Raw genomic sequence first — 21,550 nt, forward strand, 5'->3', positions numbered from 1 at the left:
CTTCAAATATATTTTCAAAGGAGGAACCTGGGAACACTGATCTCACTATGTTTCTCTAAAATGAAATAATTTGTGCGTAAATAGGAATTTTATGACAGATTCAATGTCCTCTAAAAGTGATCTTTAATTTTCACTGCCATTTCGAGATCGATGAGCGGAGATTATACTACGGAACAGCTTTCCCTGGCTCATTTGTAAGGGAATCGGACAGAACTCCTTGGGTTTAATTTTCAGAAATCCCAAACATCAGCATTTTTGACTGTCAATGAAATTAAATATAAAGGAACAGACAAGCAAAACTAAGTGAATCTGGTACATTAGCCCTTCCTCTCCCTTCAGACCACCACCACTTGGATATTTTATCTGCTAACAACTCCTCCAAAGAAATCTCAAGCACGTTTTCTTGCCAGAAAAAGCAATATAAATTCTGGGCAATCATGACTTGATAAATTCATAGAAGACAGAAGATTGCCATGAATATTTTAGAAGCCTGCTGATATTCTGTAGTAATGCCAGTAAAGCCTGTTAACGTGTACCTAACTAGGGCAGCTTTGGGGGGAAATTTGTCTTAATTTAACTTAAATATGACCTATGAGTATATATTTGTTAAATCTTGCATACTGAGTTATAGCCAGAGATCCCTTCTGATAAACATCAACTTTTCTAACGCTGTTTTACTGGGTGTGGAATGAAACTATAGAATGGATAATTACCATCTGAGGGAGTAAAGCCTCTAACTACCACAATTATCCACATTAATTCAAATTGCATGAAAAGAGAAATAACAAATGTTTGGAAGACTGCACTAGGGGGGAAACTAAACAAACCGGCGCAAAGGAAAACCTGATATTAACAGACGAAGGCAAACCGTGTATTTTTCTCTTGTCGTATGGGGTAATGACAGCTGAGGTTTAAGTCTCCTTGATTTGCTTCCTGGGTCATTACCAGTGGGGCACGAATACAGAGCGAGCAAATGAGCCCTCATTAGGTGATACAATAACTACATGTACTACCAAAAGCATATTTTTAAGTCCGAACGAGCTATTTTTCACTTTAGAAATATCTAGTTACGTACCTTACCATTTTCAAAAGCTGTCTACCTCACTTCACACGCAGCAAATTGCTGTATTTTGACACTGTTCACACATTCATTTATTATATGACTCATAGACCATGGAAATGTGACATTTTCCACAGTTCAGTGGGATGGAGAGCAGGGCCATTAAGTGGAGGCAATTAGAAGACACAAACTGTCATCCTTTACTGGTCAAGCCCAATTATGTCCCCAGTAGAATCCTAATGTTACTTTTATGTAAGTAAACCAGATAATCCGAGGCAAAGGAAAAGACAAGAACGGCATCATGAAAGATTCATCAGAAGCCCAGGTCCACTATTTTGATCACTAATAGAAAAGAACTGTCCCCTTCCCCGGGGAGAACCCGTCTATGTCAGAGATGGTCCCCTGGCCCACCAGGAGTACTAAGGAGTCACCGGACCCGCACTCTAGTCAACCCCATCACTATGGAGTTCCTTAAAAATTAAATGACAGATGCAAAGCTGAGGTAGTTCTTCCTTGCAGAACAGATTCTAGGGACCACAGGAATCAGATCTAATATCCTCCATCAACGTCTGAGGTGGCGGAGAGGCAGACGAAGGAAAGGGGCTGCCCGAACGTGTACGTTCATTTGAGCACAGTTTAGGGGCTGTTGCCATCCCAGATTTCTGGTTCAGGATCTGGGGCCCTACTGTGACACTCAGCGCCAACCATGACGTCACTACTTGCTCAACCACCGTGTCTCACGTATATGTAAAAAAAAAAAAAAAAAAAAAGACACGATTGCTCAAATAGCGTTTTTAATCCACTACTGTTTAGGAATGGCGACAAAGACTTGATAGACACATATGCCTCCACGAGGAAGAGGGAGAGAGACACGGCCACGTGCACACACACGGACACACGCGTGCAATCTGGGTCTCTAAACAGTTCCTTCCTAAACGGCCCCATTCCTGATCCAGTCATCTCTTACCACGGGAAACAGAGAAATCATTTATTTGCTTGCCGTCTTCGGCCTCTTACAGAGTCAAACATTCATCTGTCATCTATTTACTAAATGTTAGCAGAGCGTCTGCTGGGTCTTTAGTAATGAATTTGGGACCGTGGCGAATATAAAAGGAGGAGAGGGCACTGCTCTTATCCACAAATAGCTTAAAGTATCATTTGGGGGATACCGGATTCAAACACAAGCAGCATCTGGGCAATAAAAGAGGTACATGAAAATATTACACTTATTGTGCTCTGAGAACACGAAGTGAGGGGTCAGGCTTTTATTAAGGTTGTAACGTTACCAGGCAACAGTCTGATATTATCAGATACTTTTTTTTTAAGTTTTTATTTATTTACTCTGAGAGAGACAGATAGAGTGAGAGTGGGGGAGGGGCAGGGAGGGAGGGAGACAGAGAATCCCAAGCAGGCGTCACACTGTCAGGGCAGAGCCCGATGCAGGGCTCGAACTCACGAACCGTGAGATCATGACCTGAGCCAAAATCCAGAGTAGGATGTTTAACCGACTGAGCCACCCAGGCACCCTTATCAGATACTTCTTAAATCTCTGTATTTACAGTGATCTCCATGAAGCCCAGAGTACGGCCTTAAGGACGTGTAACCTAGCTTCTCTCCGGGGACTTTTGCCAAATAAAAACGTGAAGGCACTGAGTCCTTCCAGGAGCAATTCAGGAGAGGGAAATGACTGTAGACAAAACAAACAATAATGCAAAAGCACACACACAAAATCCTCTCGTTTGAAATCGGAGCGTCACAACCTGAAGGGAAAAAAGGAACTACCAGCTACTCTTATAAAAGAAAATTTCAATTACAAGCAGGAATTAAAACTCAATTGGTAAGAAAGCCTCTTTTAGCAACCACGAGGAAATACAAGAAAGCTGTCTAGAGGGACAATTTTCCCTTGAATTCAGCGGGATGACCACTAATGATACATAATTGCCTTGGGAGCTACGGTCAATATATTGAATGGAACACTGGTTCATGATGAAATAATAGGCTGGGGGGGGGGGGCAACGGTAACAGCCAATAAAGATTTAATAAAATCCCATAAAAAAGACATGCTTTTTCTATTACTATAATACTTAAACTCCCCCACGAAAAAGAGGATTATTGTTTCTGAACATCTAGCTGCTAACTTTCAAGAACAAGGTCAAATCTTAACTTCTAAGAGAAAATGTCTGACTGGCGTAAACGTACTACTAGTTGGCTTTGACTTTTCCCTGATGCTCTAACAAATGTTTGAGAATGTCGTGTGGCCACTTGGCGGGGTGACTCCATATGCTAATTGATAACCTATGAAACAGTCATCGATTCATTAAGAGATTAAGTGTTGGCAACAGAAAAAGGAAGGGTCATTGTGCTTATAAAAGTGAAATGGGAACGCGGTAAACAATTTGTGAAGTAATTAACTAATGTGCCAGAAATGAGCAACTTGCTGCAGAGATTTGCCAGGTTTTTCCACAGGGGGCCCTGCTTTCATATGAGGTTTGAGATCCCTCAGGTGGAGGAGTGCTGAGCCGTATGAAAAGTAGGATCTGACTACTAACAAATGCTATTTATTCGGGGTATCAGTGGGTTGAATATCTCATACTCTCATGACACGTTTCACACCGATCTTAATATGCCTTTACCTTTATACAAATGATGTCGATGTCTTGGTAGAATTTCCCGGATGACTGCATTTTGGACTTGATGAAGTCTATGTAATGTCAGCTAAGAAAATCGTTATCGTTAAAGGGACTGCTCAAACAAATCGGGTAACTGACACCTACACTTAAGGATTGGTTACACATAGAAAAAGGCTAGACTGTCCATTTGCAAAGCCTCTCAAAGACTGACTTAAGTCACCATTCCACGATGTGTAACAATACTTCAGGTAGTGTTAATAATAACACTCAATTAAGCACTGGTGGTTAAAGCAAAGTAAAAATCCAAACCGACTAAGTGTCCATCTTCTTTGAGCATACTTTTTAATGTCAGCTTTAGCCAGCACAAAACCCACCACAGCACCAATCAAATCGCATCACTGTTCCAAGTTTTAAACTCAGGCAGTCCACACTTACTGTGACAAATATGGCAGGCACCCCCCCGCCCCCCGCCAAAATGGGAGAGCAACCACATAAAAAGACTACTGCATACACGCTTCTACATTTACCAAAAACAAAAACAAAAACCCTTTGTCGAATATTCTGACAGAAAATGCTACGTAAAACAATAGGAAAACCTGCCCTTCAGGGAGAGTATCAAACGATTTAAAACCTGCTTGCACAGCTACTTGTACGAATATAAGCGCAAATGGGATAAAAAAAAAAAAGGCCATGACAGTAAACTTATTTGAAAATACGTGCCATCACGGGGCCCCTGGGTGGTTCAGTCGGTGAGGCGTCCGACTTCGGCTCGGGTCATGATCTCACGGTTCATGGGTTCGAGCCCCGCGTCGGGCTCTGTGCTGACAGCTCGGAGCCTGGAGCCCGCTTCGGATTCTGTGTCCCCCTCTCTCTCTGCCCCTCCCCTGCTCAAGCTCTGTCTCGCCCTCTCGAAAAATGAATCAATATTTAAAAAAGAGAAAATACGGGTCATCACATAATCTCCTCTACGGACTGAGTTTCGGAAATCTTGGGGCACATCTTCACCACGAAGGTGGGGGCGGGGATTAGGAAGCTCCTGGGCCACCGGCTCCCACGCTGCTGAACCCTGAGGGTAGAACCTAGCATTTAGAGGTGACTCAGAACTTCAGAGTACCGGTAACGCTGTGGAGGAAACCGCATCTCATTTTCATGTTAGCTCCCTAAACCTGCCAAGACTGATGTGCCCCGAATGCCGGGGGGGGGGCGGGAAGGAGGGGAGGTCTGAACCCAATCTAGTCCAGAAGTGGTCCAAGCACATCTGGAATTCTTACATCTCTTTACTATTATTATTCCGCCCCTGTCTGCTTGCTCCTTTGGCATGTTTTGATGGCACACGGCCACCAAAACAACGCTACCATCCGGCGGCTTGTGAAACCACGGCCTCTGTGTGTCCACACCCGGGGCGGGGGAGCCCCAAGAGGCGAAGCCCTTACCTCTCCGAAAGCAAGAACTGTCAGTGGTGCGTGCAAACGGATGAACATCACCAGAATGCATTCTAGATCCTGAAAAACAAACACAGCCACAACAAAAACCCTCCCTCGATGTCGAAGCTCCGCGAGTCTCACTAAGGCTCCAGAGGTTCCAAATCTGGAGAAGGTGGACCCAGAGAGATCCCAAGCCACGTAAGATGAAATGCTGCACTGCACGCCCTCCGTGTGAACAGGAGTCAGAGCGAGGCATGAACTGAGCAAAACCGCCTATCCCCGTTTCTGGTGAGCTCTACTCTCGAGGTTAATTACTGGCTTAAATAAAGTCTCATGCCCAGACCAGAGACACTAGCAGTTAAAGCATTTCCTGAGCCTATTATGTGAAATTTAAAAACTGTTAGATTCAAATTCCCTTGTGGCACACGGATGCTTTGACTTATTGACAGCCGTACTGGGAGCGGAACTTTTTGTTTGAGCCAATAATTCTAGTTGGGAACAGAGGAATGCAAGGAAAACGCGAGGAGTTCGCTAGATGGCCTCCGTCTTGGGAAGGATATTAGGAATGCAGACATAGTAAACAGCGTTAACAAATCCACCTAATTTTATCCACCTAACGTCTCTGGTGTGGACTACCTAGGTAGCCACCCATCTCATCAAAGAGAAGTAACACGAGTAACAGGGACCTCAGAGGAAAAGGAGACGGTAGAGTCCAAACCTTACCCCCTTTCCTCAGCAGTCGTGAAAAGTCCCTGACGGCAAATAATTCCGTTCTGGAGAAATAAATACTTTGCACTCCTCAAAGTCGTAGGTGTTAATGTACCTTGTGTATCATGGCCCTAAGAAGTAGGTATCTGGGTCTGCGGGTCAGCACCGTTCCTCTTTGCTACGACTACTACTGCGGCATGAAATTGAAGAAAACCGGAAGGCGAGACTTCCTGGCGGCATTGTCCAAACGTGGGAGGTGGACTCTGGCATACCTTAAAGCTTTGGTTGGCCGAATCCACTAGAACCCGCTTGTGTTATGCAAGCGGAGTCGCACGCTTACAAGACTTTTAAAGCACTTCGCCTTCCATCATTTCTTGATGTAACTGAAAACCACTTCGCTGCCGTATTCGATTTTACCGTCCCAGGACATACAAACATGGTCTTAATGGGATCTGCTGAAGAGTGTGGTGCTCACCTTCTGATATACGTTGTTCAACGCAACTGGTAAATTTCCATAAGGAGGCACCCTCCTCAACCCACCCCCATCCCCAAGGACATTCAAATTGTTTCCCTATATGGCATTTTCTTACAGTGAGTTCTGGACTAAAAATAGCATCACCAGCCTGCAGAAGTTGGGGAGGAACAGTTTATGCCAATCCTTCCCGTGGTAGATCAACTGTTAACAATCAGGGCTCCGAACGCATGACGAAAGACTGCAAACTCCAGCCATCCTAACGGATCAGTGCGATCACTGTCTGGGGTGCCTAGTACCTTGCGGATGGATGTTCCGCAGAGATCTGGCAATTGATTGGTTGACAAAGCTCCTAGACTATCTCCCGCCTCCGGTTCTCTGGGAGTTGACACGTGTGACTGGGCTGAGACCAAGAGTGCTGGGGTCGGGGGTGGGGGTGGTTCAGGAGATCTCTGCTTTAAACGTTATGATATAGTAAAGAAGCTCTCAGCGTCCAGATCTTCTATAGGCTCTCCCTCAACTTCTTCAGTGCAAAGAGGCTCTTTCATTAGCCCTGGTTTTGCAGATAAATACTTGCTACGACATTCCTGAGAACCCTTTACCCAGACAAACAAGCAAAACACTTTTGTTGTTGTAGCCTTGCTGATTTTGTGGCCAGATTATAGCAACGGATTTGTCACGCACAGGCTTTTTTGTTATATAGTGTTTGATATATGTAATGGAGTTTTTACCAGTTGGAATCTCTTGTCCGAAGGCTGTCACTGTCATTTTCTGGTGTCTCGTCAATTATGAAAGTATTACAGGATGATTCATATCCTCCCCCACCCCCGCAGCCGTTAAGCTTTTTTCATCCTCCGTATTATCGCTAAGTTGTTAATACCTTGGGGTCGTTATTTACGTTTGATTTTTCCAACTATCTATAATGATTGTTTTTCCTTGGGTAAAAACGGACATCATCTCTAAGTTCGGCTACGCCTGTTATACGCTGAGCCAGAATTCCTCTCCACATCTGGGGCCCTTATGGAAGGGGGCGTTCAATATCATGGCTACTGGCTGTCTGCAAAATCCGTCCAAGGAATCAACTGACTTTCCCAGCAGCTCCACTTCCGGGACTGTCAAAAGCAGTTAGCATCAGAGTATCTGATGAATAACTTAATCAGAATTTTAGCACAGACGTGTTACCTATTCACGCATTCAGCCTGGGTAAAACATATTAAATGCATTAGTCAGGGGCTTGCCAGTTATTAACCTTGGTTACAGCTATTATAACGATCAGAGGAATGCTTTCATTTAAAGTTTCTCTATTGGGAAGTCGCGGCTGCCTTCAAATTTTTTTTCTTGTGTGTCAGTAATTCACTTTCTTATGTAATCTGGAAATGTTAACACTTGAGCGGATCCATGAAGGTTATATAATTGGGCGCTTTAACTTACTTTAAATATTTAAGAGGCCTGGCACAAATAATATGATTTGTCTTTTTTTTTTAATTATTATACACGTTTATTAATCAGTTTAATAAATACTTGCCCAAAAGGTAATTTTTGGGAGACACTGCTCTCTAAGTGGGGGTGGAGAAAAATCACAGCTACTACTTAACGAGTATAGAGTTTGGTAGGTAAACTATTTTAAGACACGGCTTTCGGGGAAAGGGCAATAAGAAAAAAGGCCTCGATGGGCTGTTTTCTCTATCAGATTGTGGATTCAAATTACATAAATAAGAAGGGAGGGACTAACAGCATTGTCTGCACCAAGACATGAGACTCACTAGATACTTACACAAAATGTAGCTAAGAGATCTCATCTGCTCTGTTCTATAAAGCTAGTAAGCATTACCAAATATGTTGCTAGGGCAATCTCCAAAGGTATTACATGTTCAGCGTAGGATATATATTTAAAACAGATTTATTCTGGGAATTCCAAAATAACTAGTCCCATAATAGCAACAGAGTAATGAACAGAAGACTGGTTTCTTCCATTTGTCTTTGTATATGCGTGCTGTGTTTGCGCACATTACGTGCACGCGTGCACGCGCATGCAAGAATTGCCCCCCTACATCTGGCTTCATTTGCGAAAATTCTTCTTCCTTGTTCTTGCCAATTATTTTATTCTTTAGTTCCAAGAGACTGGCTTTTTTCCTACAAACGTGAATTTAGCTTCTGACTTAAAGCCATGAGACGCTCTTTGAAATAGGTGCCCCATGACCTCTCATTTGAATGTTTTTTTCAACTTGGCCTCAAAAACAGAATACGGGGCCAATCTTGCTCTATTTGGCTCCAACTTCGATTGTCTCTTTGATTTCTGAGAAAGTGCCATCCTCGGTCATTCTTCCACCTAAGAAACTATACCTTCACCCTGAGTAATTTGCCAGTTTGGGCTATGTTTTCACGGAGACCATACGGAGAAGGCACTTGACTGTGAGGTTACAAACAACCAGATTTATCTAATTTCGTAGTCAAACACTGCCAAGCTATATTTTCTCTCACATTTGAATGAAACTTCCATGAAATGGAAAGGGAGCTAAACGTGAAATAATCTGGGACTTGGGAAATGTATTTTGGGTTTGGAAATTATGCTGATTCACTGGTATTCTGAAGGAATCTCGAAGTGAATACAGCTCCTTCAGCATATTTTTCAATACAATAATTATAATGACTTCTACCTCAATAGCACCGACACTGGAAGCCTCTTTAAAACATAAAATTGAGCTCCTTGAGCTGGCGGGGCCATTCACTAACAAATAAAATGTGCCTGTCTTCTCTGCTTTTCTTTCTGTAAAATAATTTCATTTTCTTCCTAGTCCATTCTTCGTGATGTCACTCAGAAATATGTTTGTGTGTGTATAATTGCCCTTGCCATTCCCTTCGTCTGAAACGGAAATGCCCATCAAAAATGTTCAATTCCATAGCCACTTGAAACAAAAAGTCTGTCAGATGCAGGCACCGAAATTGAGAAGCTAAGTTTTCACAGTCAACCCTTTCCTAGTTTTATGTGCAACGAATCAAATTCAACAATTTGCGAATTCACTGAAGTACACAGAGAAGCTAAAGCTATAATTAGATGTTAGAATTTGTGTCTACTGCTTTTGTAGGGTTATTATATATATGATGGCTACTGGCTATATGCAAAATCCATCCCAGAAATCAATTTTGATTTAATAATGATCATGTTCTTCTATATTGGATATGAGAGTGCTGATATTTATTTTAAATCTATTTCCTTTTATAACTGAGTCAATCCCACTTCCCTCAACAGCTGTAATGTTTAAACCACTGCCCTCCATCTAATTCTAATTAAATTTATAAGCCTCTATGACAATAACCCTAGAAGTTAAATTGTGTGAACTTGCTGATATGCAGATTTAACATAACTGGAACATTTTTATAAGTTACAGATGTTTGCTAAGAGGACCTTCATCACACTGAATTGATCAATGAGTTCATCTAAACTTTAACATCCTTTCTATATAAGAATATGGGCTACACCTGAGAAGTCGTAGCACTGAAAATTAGGCCTTAAATTGTGGCATCAGAGAAACAAAGCAAATCTGCACAAGCGTACTGAGCATCTGAGGCCTTTTTAACATAAACCAACCCCCGCCCCCCACAGCCTGAAGTTAAAACACGTGTCAGAACTGATTTTAATTCACCCAGACAATATAAACTAACCTTCCAGTAAATAATGGTATTTAAGCCCAGGGACTAGGATGCTAAACCCAGAAAATCCTTTGCTGCTGGATCCTCTTTTTTTATGTTTCCTCGCTTTGGGAAAAACATGTTCATTTTTCTCTACCTCAGTTTAGCCAGTGGTAAACTTAGATGGCATGCCTAAGAATCAATGGTCATTTCTCAAATTTTTGATGAATTATCTTATTTTTCTACAGAGGTTTGGGATTCCTAAAAATATAATGTCAAAAACTGGGCTAACTTTCAGGAGCAGGCTATTTACTCCATGCCTTTCCCAATGGATTGTTTACTGTTGCAAAAGAAAAAAAAAAATAATAGCAAGAACTATATGGTTGGAAAATCAGGCAACATCTTGACCGGACCATCAACATGAACATCTGGGATGGGAGAAGAAACTTGGTGAATTTAAGGTACGCGGAAAGAATCCAGCAGAGAAGGGAAATCTGTCCTCATACTTCAGATTCCAAGACTGGGCCCCTGACCCTCAGAGAGACCTGCTTTTGGATCTCGTGTCTCATTTGCTGTGGCACTCCCAGGACCCCAGGACAGGGCAGTAAAATCACTCCTGTAAGTCCTCTCTAGAAATACACGGACGAAAAAGGTTTACTCGTCAAAGGATTTCTACTTGCGTCCACACGTTAGCAACCCCGACCCCAACGACACCTCAAGCGACAACCAAGCGCTCTGGAAATGGAAAACTAGCATGGACGAGAGGTAAGGAATCAGGCAGGTAAAAAGGCTGCTACGGGGTTCTGAAATATTCCAAAATCAAAACAAAAGGCTTTGGGTTTAGCTTTGACTTTGTGTTATCCCGTCTCTAATATCTGTTCTTACTCCTCTGTTAAAATAGATGCTAGGACATTAATGATACTTTCATTTAAGACTCTTGATTTTCTGTAGTTAATGTTTATTTCAACCGGCTCTGCAATATGGATTACAAACAGATTTATGCTATTAAATATTTATGCTATGAAGTTTTGAGGAACTCTCAAAAGCTTGCGTACAACTCATTATTATTGGCAAAGAAAAACCAAAGGTATGAACAAAGTTTTCTATGCCCAATGAATAATGATTTCCTTATAGTCGCGGAAAGACTTCGTTCTATCATCGACAAAAGTAAATATGTTATGAAATAATGGCTAATTATGATTCTCTGTGCCACAGATGGTTTCTCCCTGCCACTTGAGCCTACATCAAGTCTGTCCCCCGTGGCAACAAGAAAAAAAAAAAGGAGGGGGGAGGGCACAGTGCAAGAATCCCGAGATTAATCATGGAAAACAAATGACTATCTCTGAACCAATAACGACGTGGCAGTATTGTTTCTTCATTTGGTGGACCGAAGGGGTGGGGGGAGAAACAGTAAAAATGTAGAAGTGAATTTCAAAGAAATTGAGGGATGTCCAAGCAGAAATGCGAAAGAAGATAGAAAAGAGGAAGGAAGACACGGCTTCCAAGGATCAGCATCTTCCTTCACCTCAAGAAACAGTCCTTCCGAAAGGTGAAGTCAATCTGCTTGTAAGAGCAGAAGACGACGACCAGCGTCAGAAATTTCAAACCAATAAAGGGCAAAGGGCACAGGAGTTCACGGTTTCTGACTTCATGGCGGGGGTGGGGGTGGCTCTCAGCAATCCTTTTTCTCGGCCCCAGATCGGCGGTTTTCAACCCAGGCTACCGGCTAGCATCAGAAGGCGATTCTGATAGGTAGCTAAGTTGAGAACCGCCGTCTGAACTAGGCGTCAGCAAACTTTTTTCGGTAAAGGGTAAGACAGCAAATAACGGAGGCTTCGCGGGGCCCTGAGGGCTCCGCTGCAACTGTCCAACTCTGCGGGTTCCGGCACAAAAGCAGTCGCAGACAAGAAGTAAATGAATGGGGTGGGGCTGTGTTCCGATGAAACTTATTTGCCAAAACGGGTGATGGGCTAGATTTGGCCCTCGAGCTGCAATTCACCCGGCCCCGGTCGGCCGGCTAACCCTTTCCCAAACAGCTCTTTCAAATCTCCACGGACGCCACCCCAATGCCTCTGATTTTCAGCAGGGGACCTCTCGGCCTACTTCACGGGAAAAATACAGGTCTTTCGGCTGGAAATCGCTCTACTTTCTTGTCCGTCACCTGCAGACTTGGTACGCCTAGGTCTCCGTCTGTCCTCATCCCGGCCTCGTATCGCAGAAGCAGCATCCCTCTTCTCGAGGTGAATCTCAACACTCCATTCCATCAGTCTCCCCAACTCTTGTCCTCAACTCAAGTCCCCTCTTAGCTTTTGTAATACCATGATTATCTGCCACAATGAGTTCCTTCTCTGCTGCTGGCCACTTACGTGATGGTATTCCCTAATATTATTTGACAAACCCTCTTTTCTTCTTATGCTACACATTCTCTCAACTATTCTCGTGGCATCAACCACCACCTACGTGCGAGAACGCCCACGTTTTTATCTCTAGCTCTCATCTTTCTCAGACTCTACGTTCAGATTTTCAAGGATCTATAGCGATCTATACCCTGGTATCTTCCAGTTCTGCCTTTTCCTTTGGTCGCCATCTTGGTTAACAGCTTCACCATCAAACCAGTTGCCAAAGGTAGAATTCTCCCTTCCCCCCCCCCCCCGCCCCGGGGCCCCTGATAACCCACCATTGTGCAAGTTTTAAAAAGCATCTCTACCTGAAGCTACTTTACTTTTGACCATATGTGGTGGTCGCGCTTTCCCTCCAAATCCAGATGATTCTGCGTCTAAAACAGCTCATGAAGAGTGCATGTCCTTTTAGCCAGTGCAGATGGCTTAAGGCAGACCCTTGTCATGCCTCACCAAGATTATTTTCGATAACGTCCTAATAGGTTAAAAAATAACTTTTTTGATGTCTATTTATTTTTGAGACGATGCAAGAGACAGAGTGCAAGCAGCGGAGGGGCAGACAGAGGGAGGGAGACACAGAATCCGAAGCGGGCTCCAGGCTCCGAGCTGTCAGCCCAGAGCCCGACGCGGGGTTCGAACTCACGAGCCGTGAGATCATGACCTGAGCGGAAGTAGGACGCTTAACCGACTGAGCCACCCAGGCGCCCCTGGGCACCATACTTTAAATGATGATGAAATGGAGCGCTGAGGTTGGTAGTCAACGTGCTAAAGGGAGTCCACACCATACTCCATGAGGAGCAATGAGAAGAACTGGGCAACTTATCCTGGAGAAGATTCAGATTCTTTCCTGGAGCAGAGGAGTTAGATCTCTTTCCCTGTACGAACTCCAGGATTATCAATCAGACAGCTTTCCTCCTTGACGAAAGCATAGATTCTTTTCCTTAATAGGAAATGCTTAACTTAAGGTTGCTTTGCCTTAATGGGAAATCCATACAGAGTGTCTCACATTTTGCTCTCAGCTTGCCCATCATGGAAAGGAAGCCCATGGATCTACAAGGCTGATTCCTCCCGGGAAGTCTTCTTTAGAAAGGAGCTCATGTTGGCATTTACCGATCTGCTAAAATAACGGTCAATCTGAATGCTAGGCTATGCATTTTTGACCTCAGTTCCCTAAATGTAATACTGAATGCCCTGATTTTCTTGAGTGGAGGGACCTGACATATTACCTAACGCACATGACTTTGTCTTTAACTTACATGTTATTTCCAAAATTAAAAAAAAAAAAAAAGCAATTAACTGCTGCAAGATTTTTAAAAAATTCACCCTTCTGGATTCTTGACCAGTCATTATTGCCTAATAATTCTTTCCTACGCCATCTGGTATTTACCTTCTCAAAAGTACGCCTCAGATATATTCCATTTCCTTCCCATGCCTGCACAGTAGTTTCAGAAAACAGTCATTTATTTTATTAACGACCTACCTTGGTATCTGGCCCTGTCGAGGTAGTCTGTGGATCTAAATGAGGTTAATTAAAATCCTTCTTTATTAAATTCTCTTACCTTAACGCACAAATCTGAAAAACAAATCCCCTTTCCTATCGTTTGCAGGAATAGCAGTCAGTGTATTAACTAGTGACACACGTCATGAATAGTACAATAAATCCGAGTCTATCATTTGTAAAAATAATAACACCCCTGCACTTATCAAACACGACAGCTGAAATGGCCTGACAGGAATGCTGATAGCGACCAGGGCTGGAGGATTATTATGCCACAATAGAATAATATTCTGTTGTAATATGAAACAAACTACCCGGTTTGCCAAATGAACAGGTCCTTTGTGGTCTTACTTGTCTCTCACCTCTTTCCCGTCTTGGCCTCTGAAAACACAGGGTTATGACACGGTCTCCACCACATCTCCCAACAGCCTTTCTACACGCCTGGCTTTGCAATAAATCCAGGGAATGGCCGAGAGCAAAAAAGTACCACTTTGGTGCTTAGAGGCATACATTTCTCTAATCGTGCGGATAGCCTCCTTCGAGGCTATCTAGTGGGAGGCTGGGCAAGCAATTTTCTCCATTTTCAACATCCTAGCCTTTTCTTAAAACACAGGAAATTCAAAACGAAGACTACAGAGAATTCACGTATTAAGTGGTCTCCTACGACCTGTAACTCGACCTACTGATAAGACGGAAATCCTAACCCTGGTAACTGCACCGCCTCTGCCTATATCTACACGTTAAACGTTTTTAAAAAGCTTAATTCGGCCTCATATTCCTAAGCTGAAGTCTCGTCTGCATTATTTACACATTTCTTGGGAACAGCAGGTATTTGTACACACAGAGAGGCCGAAACGTGCTTGATGGAAAAACAGACAACAGATGTGCCCCCAACTGAACTTCAGATAAGAGAGCAACTTCCAGAACTGTCCTGTATGTCCTAGAATTAACTGGAGGAAGAGCTCGCCTTGAGTTCTTTAGGGTGAAGCTGGATCAATAGATGTTGAACTGACTTACAGAAATGGCTTTGCTCCCCGCAGGTGCAACGCAAGACAGCCAGCCAGAGCGTTCTATTATACGCCACATAAAATAATAACTCAGGCGTCATCATGTGCGAAAACGTTTCGTGGATCTCTGATGTGAACCCAACATTGTTAGCTGCAAATAGTTAACTAGCAATAGACAGAATTTTCACAGGAAGTTCATCTGTCCTTTCAAAGGAGACATTTCCATCAAGAACATTCTTCCTCATATCCCAGAAATCTGCAACGGTTACACATATGTAGCATATTTTAGTTCACATCAGATGAAAACCAGAATAGTCCAAACACGAACACAGTGAAAGTCCTACCGAGGTGTACAGGTATCCCTCGCTGTTCATTGCCAAATACAGCTTAGTTTGAACTCCTTGAATAGCCACCACTCGAAGACCCACAGGGATGAGGTTAAACAGAGCTGAAATAAACAAAGAATGTGAAAACAAGGTCATCATTCGGAATTCCATAGCTTTTCAAGGTTTCCAGCAGGTCTGGCCCTCTAACAGTAACGGGTGCTTGGTAAAAATAGACAGACATACACATTTACCCACAGATAGGGCCTTTAGTATTCTACCCTTGATTTCTGGTGGCAGTCACACAACTGGGACCATAGCTACATATTCTCAAACACCCTGGGGAAACTGGAAGACAATTCTATGGTTTGTATAGTGTTGGAAGTAGGGAATCCTGATGCTTTTGAAGCGATACGCTTCCAGGAATCGGTCTATACATTAAAGAGCTCTATCCTCAACGAACTATTTTAAACCGCTCCCCTAGATGACTGCTGAAATTCACAGACATGGTTATGATCTACCAGTTGGGGAGAGATTCCTAGAATCTTAGAAAAGATACCAGTGCAACTCCCTCATCTAAATTATCTGTATTATTTCCAATGGAACAACCCCAAAATGAATCCAGGCCTTGGAAGAAAAAAAAAAAGGCATTTTGTAGTCTTAGGTTCCCAGAGTAGTATTTCTTACAGAACCAACATGTTCCAAGACAGGGTTGAGGAGGGTGGTGGGTATGCCCAGCTTTTTGTCTCTAGGAGCAAAGGTGAAAGGAATACAAACAATGAAGTCGAGAGGTTTGTTTATTTAGCAAAATAGTTGTAAGGCGGCAGCCCGCTGGTACCAAAGAGGCCTCCGTCTCTCCATTTGAAGGTTTGAGTGCGTGAAACTTACACCCATGCTCTCCCCACAATTACACACCACTCACTGGAGAAAACCGGTGGGCGTCCTCCCCCTACCAGCTGTCTACTCCCTCCTACGCCGTGAATAAAAATAAAACAGTACATTTTTAAAACGTAGTGCCTGCCACACACATCTTTTGAAGCCAGCCTGTGCACCTTTCTCTCAAGAGTCCTAGACCAACGTTGATGATTTTTGCCTTGGTGTGTAAGTTCATGGAGGATGATGGATCAGTCTGCTATCATCTCTCTGAACAAGAGTGTAAAAGAGTCCCCACGTGGGTAAGAGCGGACTTTCTGAGACCTCTTACCTTGATGTATGTAAGTGTGTGTGTGTGTGTGTGTGTGTGAATAACATATACATGTGTTATATACATATGTTATATATATGTCTATAGGTGGGGTAATATGGATGAGAAACATTAATGAAGAACTAAATATTCCTTGGGGAGCCTACAATGTCTATTTCCCTTAAAATCAGGGTGTTAGCAAAGAGGAGCAGGACATCGTACAGTTCAAAATCCAAGTGTTCCTACCACGTGCTACCGATGGCATCCCATTCAATGCTCATCACATTAAAAGCTGTGCCCTTCTGTTATGTGAGGTAAAGGAAAGTAACTGCACAGATTGCGAGCCAGGATCTCATGCTGTCTTTGACAGTGCAATGCATAGGAACGAAGTCTGATACCTTTGAGTATGTCATGTATATATCTCTTTCTGTGGTTGATGCCCCGCTCACAGCAGGTGCTCACCACACATTTGTGGACTGACAGCAATGCGTATGGTGAAAACGTGACAACGCTGTATTTTTGGAATGTGAGAGATCATCACATTCCCATTTTGTGGAAGTTCAGAGTTGAAAAATTCTGAGTTCTAAAAAACCAAACACAAACTTCCATATGGGTTTGGTATAAAAGCCATACCACTACGTACTACCAGACAAATGGAATACCAGCCTGGGTCTGAATCGTAGCTTAGTCATGCTAATAGGGGACAGGGAATGACAGATGAAATTCAGGATTCTTTCTAGAACTTCATTGTTTACGACATTTGGAACCTCTTTAGTTCTCTTAATGCAGCTTATAACAAGCAAAAAAAAAAAAAAAGAGTGAAAACGATTTGCTTTTCACCATGTGCCTCAACTACTCTCTGGTGTGGGTTTTAATGAGCAAGAAAATGCTTAAACTCCAAACGTCAGAGAGAAGTGGAAGAGTAGCAAAGACCATCAGCAATCCATGCCCAGGATTATCTATTCTTGAATAATGGTATTAACAATATAGTAGAACGTGAATTTTTCACTATGTACCATAAATTTCTATGAAACCCGATTCAAGATAAAAACTCGGCACTCTAAAACACAAATATTGAAGAAAGCAGCAGCGGACAGCGGCTCGTCTAACTAGTCCAGTCTTTTCTTTAGACATTCATGATAGATAACAAACTGGGTTGGCTGAAAGTCTAAAGGGTTGTCAGCCTTTCCAAATAAAAATGCAAAGAGGGGCGCCTGGGTGGCTCAGTCAGTCCAGCGTCCGACTTCGACGCAGGTCATGATCTCACGGTTCACGGGTTCAAGCCCCACCTCCGGCTCTGTGCTGACAGCTCAGAGCTTAGCCTGCTTCTGATTCTGTGTCTCCCTCTCTCTCTTCTCCTCCCCCCCCCTTGCTCTCTCTCTCTCTCTCAAAAATAAACATTAAAAAAAAATTTTTTTTTAATGCAAAGAAATTATATCAAGGGTAAGCTTGGGCAGAATCACTATTTTCCTATGTGCCTGTGTTTCTCTAAATCTGGAGTACTTTCTCATGGACAGAAGAGATTACTTCAATTAGGATGAACATATTCTAAATAGAAGAAAACGACTGATTTCATTTGTGTATCTAAAACACATTCATTAAGTACCTAAAATCTCGTTTCTATTTCCATCAAAGTTTTGAATAAGCTTTTTTTTCTTTTAAAGTTTATTTACTTTGAGAGAGAGGAAGAGAGAGTGCTTTCAGGGGAGGGGCAGAGACAGAGGGGGAGAGAGAGAATCCCAAGCGGGTTCCTTGCTGTCAGCACAGAGCTGGACGTGGGGCTCCATCCCATGAACCCGCAAGATCATGACCTGAGCTGAAATCAAGAGTCGGATGCTTAACTGACCGGGCCACCCAGGCGCCCTTGAATAAACTTTTAACAAATAATGAGGCTTTTGTTTCTTGTTTGTTCTCTGCTGTGTCTACATAAAAACAAACTCCTACCTTGAAGGGACCATTTTCTCAGAGATGTGCACAAGTTGGCACTTAATGTTTACTGACTAGGACACTGAGGTCATCCTTCTTCATTAGTTGGGCTAAGGTCAACTTCTCAAAGGGAGCAATTAATCAAAGTACATCTTAATGTAGATTGGGAAGACCTGACACCTTGAACTGGGAACACTCCCGGACATTTAAAGGGAAAGTTGCCTATTCTTTTAAAATAGCCCTCATTGCACCCAAGGCAGATAATAAAACTCCTGCCATGAAATGTCTATCATCTTTTCCTTTTCAGGGGGAAATACATAATTTACAATGGCTGATATGCTCATGATGAGATTTTATTGAACTGACATTTACCACTGCAATAAATCTAAGGTCAGCTTAAATGTATTATACCAAACACATGTTTTTAGGCATCGATATATCTGGGTAAATGTGAACTAATTCGTTTTATCCTGCTTTTGTTTACCACATCAGGATTAAAAGGTCGTAAAATCGATTTGAACTAAACGTGCAAAAATGATGAGAGGTGCTAAAAAATAAGAAAAATAAAAACACAATTCCAGGAATACACATTAAGGAAATACTATATAAACAAAGGAGTTACAGGTGAATAAGAAACCAACTGTAGTCTTGTTCTACTCATTTAAAATAACTAATGAATGCCAAGAAAACCGCTTGGCTTTAGGGGAAAAAAAAGAACAAATGTATATGGCTGGACTTGCACTGTAACGATGATCATTTTAATAATCATTTCAATCATGAAACATTCCTGTTTCATGATGACTTGTGCCCTCCAATATCCTCAATTGGGAAGATGACCTAGTCCCCCCGGCTTCTGGTCACACTTGGCATCCGGGGTAGGGTCAAGCCCCACAGACTTGGAACCTCTTCTGAGATGCTTTCTACTTGTAGGCTTCATGTTGTGGTAATACTTACCACTACTGTTTGACTTACCTCTCATTACTACATTCTGCCTAAACACAGATTCTGGTTATCAGGCCACACTCTTTCAAGGTCTTACAATATCATTAGCACACAGAAATGCCATTCGTATCAGAGGCATATGACAACTGAAGGCAGGAGCTGTGAACACGTAGAAAATCTACTCCATGATTTAAAGCCTGTGTGTAGGTAGATAATGTATGTGTACGAAGGTATATGAATATACGTGTGTATGTATATGTGTCTATACGTTTCTTAAAATGGCCACATACCGTATGATCTTGACACGTTTGACATACTGCTGTTTACAAAACACAACAAACGAACTAATTTTTCCTTTTCAAGTGACACGTGTGAACACTAGCTCCCAAATCACTTTTTCTCCGATTGTAACCTGGAGAAGAAGTCAGAAGTAGAAGGGGGAAAACTTGACGGGGTGGGGCTCATTAGCAGCTAATCGTAACTTCCTTTCGATAATGCCCAACGGATCTATTCTGCCCAGGCGCTTTGAAAACCAGACCAATGCACACCCTCCCAATTCCTTCCCTAAGAGCTGATTCTACATAAAACTTACGGGAATGTTTTAGTACTGATCCCTGCGTACGAACGTCTGTATTCTGTATATGATTACGGTAAAACCTTCTAGTTACACTGGACTCATTTTGTCAAGGAGAAGAGTAGGCACAAAAGATCGTCTAGGATACTCACTGTAGAACTTTAGTATCACAGCGGTAACACAGCATTTTGCAAGAACAGTGAGAACCATTTAGTGTGGATGTTTTTCATCCTAGGTATCACCAGGGCTTTCTTCAAGGGCAATTAAAAGTGACTTCCTCTTGAGGTCATAGCTTGGCCATCAGCCCGGGGAGCATTCTTAAAAGGTGAGAAACTGTCTTGACACTTTACATTGGGACCCCTGTCTATGGCCTTGCTGTCTACAGCCAAACATCTCTAAAAATGCCGCTGAGGACTTGTTACCACTCTGATGGGCTTTCCTTGGCTGCTTTCTGAGCGGACGATGGGGAGGTTTCTGGGAAGTTACCAAAGCCTGAGGGAAATGCGACAGAAATGAGGGAAAACAAGAGAACGAATTGTGAGAAGTAGGTGTTTCAGCCTCACGGAATATTTCACTGGGTCTGCAGAAGTCTGCAGCATGCAAGTGAAGTGAAGAGAGGGCTTCGCTATTTGTGAGTCTGTTTCTCTTATTTCAAATAAATAAAGCACATGTCATCAAAAGGTTATGTCACGGCTTAGACTCACCTTACTTCAATCATCAGAAATAACAAAACTGACTTTAGTTTCGACGTGCTCCCTTTTGGTTAAGGTTCGCCATTATGGTCCCAGCGTGGCCTTCAGAGCACGGTAAAAAAACAAATAAAACTCTACAAGAAATCCCTCTCCCCACCTGTGGAGGTATCTCAACTGTTAAAATCCCAATTAGACATGAAACCACTCCTCTCTCTTGGGATGAGATCGGTTCTTAAGAGTAGAGATAACATGCTATTTCGGGATCGGGTGTGTGGGTGAGTAAATTTTCTGTGGGGGGAAAAAAGTAATAAAAATCCAAAGGCCAGCCATAAATCTATCCAGATTACCATGGAGATGACATTTGGATTGTTCTCCAGACGGTGTCCACATCATTTGCTGCAGTTCGCCACTTTAGACATTTTTCACGTTCAACTGGCTTCAGGTTGACCCGCATAAACACGAGTACGGGGCTGGCGGCCTTTCTGCCCTCGGGTCGGAATTTAGCAAGGGTTGTTCGTTAACAAATAAATAAATGAAGGAAACGCGCCATGTCAGCAACGGGCTGGGGATCTACTATTTATTTCGCAGTCACTTACTGTAAGTGCTGTCCTCGTCTTTCGTGCCGTCGATGGTTCCATCTGCCTGCAGCTGCAGGTGGTAGCCTTGTCGGCTGTAGAGTTTGGTGACTATACCCTTAAGCTGAGGCTCTGCAAAGAGAATGGGAATTTGCATCAATCGGTAAGTCGTGCACAGGCGGCGGGAGAGACTCGGGATCCGAGATCCTGATTTCATTCGCCGACGCCGACGTTGCTGTCAAGGGTCACGCTACAACTTTAAAGAGTCCTCGGAAAGAAAACGCGCAAAGCAAACCCCCAAGTTTCCGAGGAAATGTCCAAACCGAAGAAGCGACCGCTTTCTACCTCGTGACTCGGCCAAGCCCTAAAGCTTCTGACGGCGGCTGGTTTCTGACAGCGTGTGCCCCGGTTTCCAGAGCGGTACTCTAGCTCATGGAGCGTTCGGGATGGGTTGGCAAACGGCAGGCTCTGCCTTTTCACAACGTGCCCCTTTTCACGTGGAAGGAA

The 21,550-nt window shown here is 43.0% G+C and overlaps 1 protein-coding gene across 2 annotated transcripts in view; it reads right to left on the minus strand.

Moving 5' to 3' along the window:
* FGF13 (fibroblast growth factor 13) overlaps positions 1–21,550 on the minus strand; it is a 444,292-nt gene that overhangs the window by 42,271 nt on the left and 380,471 nt on the right. For both annotated transcript variants that reach the window (XM_042974636.1, XM_042974637.1), the window contains 2 exons: positions 21,065–21,175; positions 15,173–15,276 (listed from right to left, as the gene is read on the minus strand). In XM_042974636.1, the coding sequence (XP_042830570.1) occupies positions 15,173–15,276; positions 21,065–21,175 (215 nt within the window). The remainder of the gene's footprint in view (positions 1–15,172; positions 15,277–21,064; positions 21,176–21,550) is intronic.

Source organism: Panthera tigris, chromosome X (assembly GCF_018350195.1).
Source record: "Panthera tigris isolate Pti1 chromosome X, P.tigris_Pti1_mat1.1, whole genome shotgun sequence".
Classification (NCBI taxonomy): domain Eukaryota; kingdom Metazoa; phylum Chordata; class Mammalia; order Carnivora; family Felidae; genus Panthera; species Panthera tigris.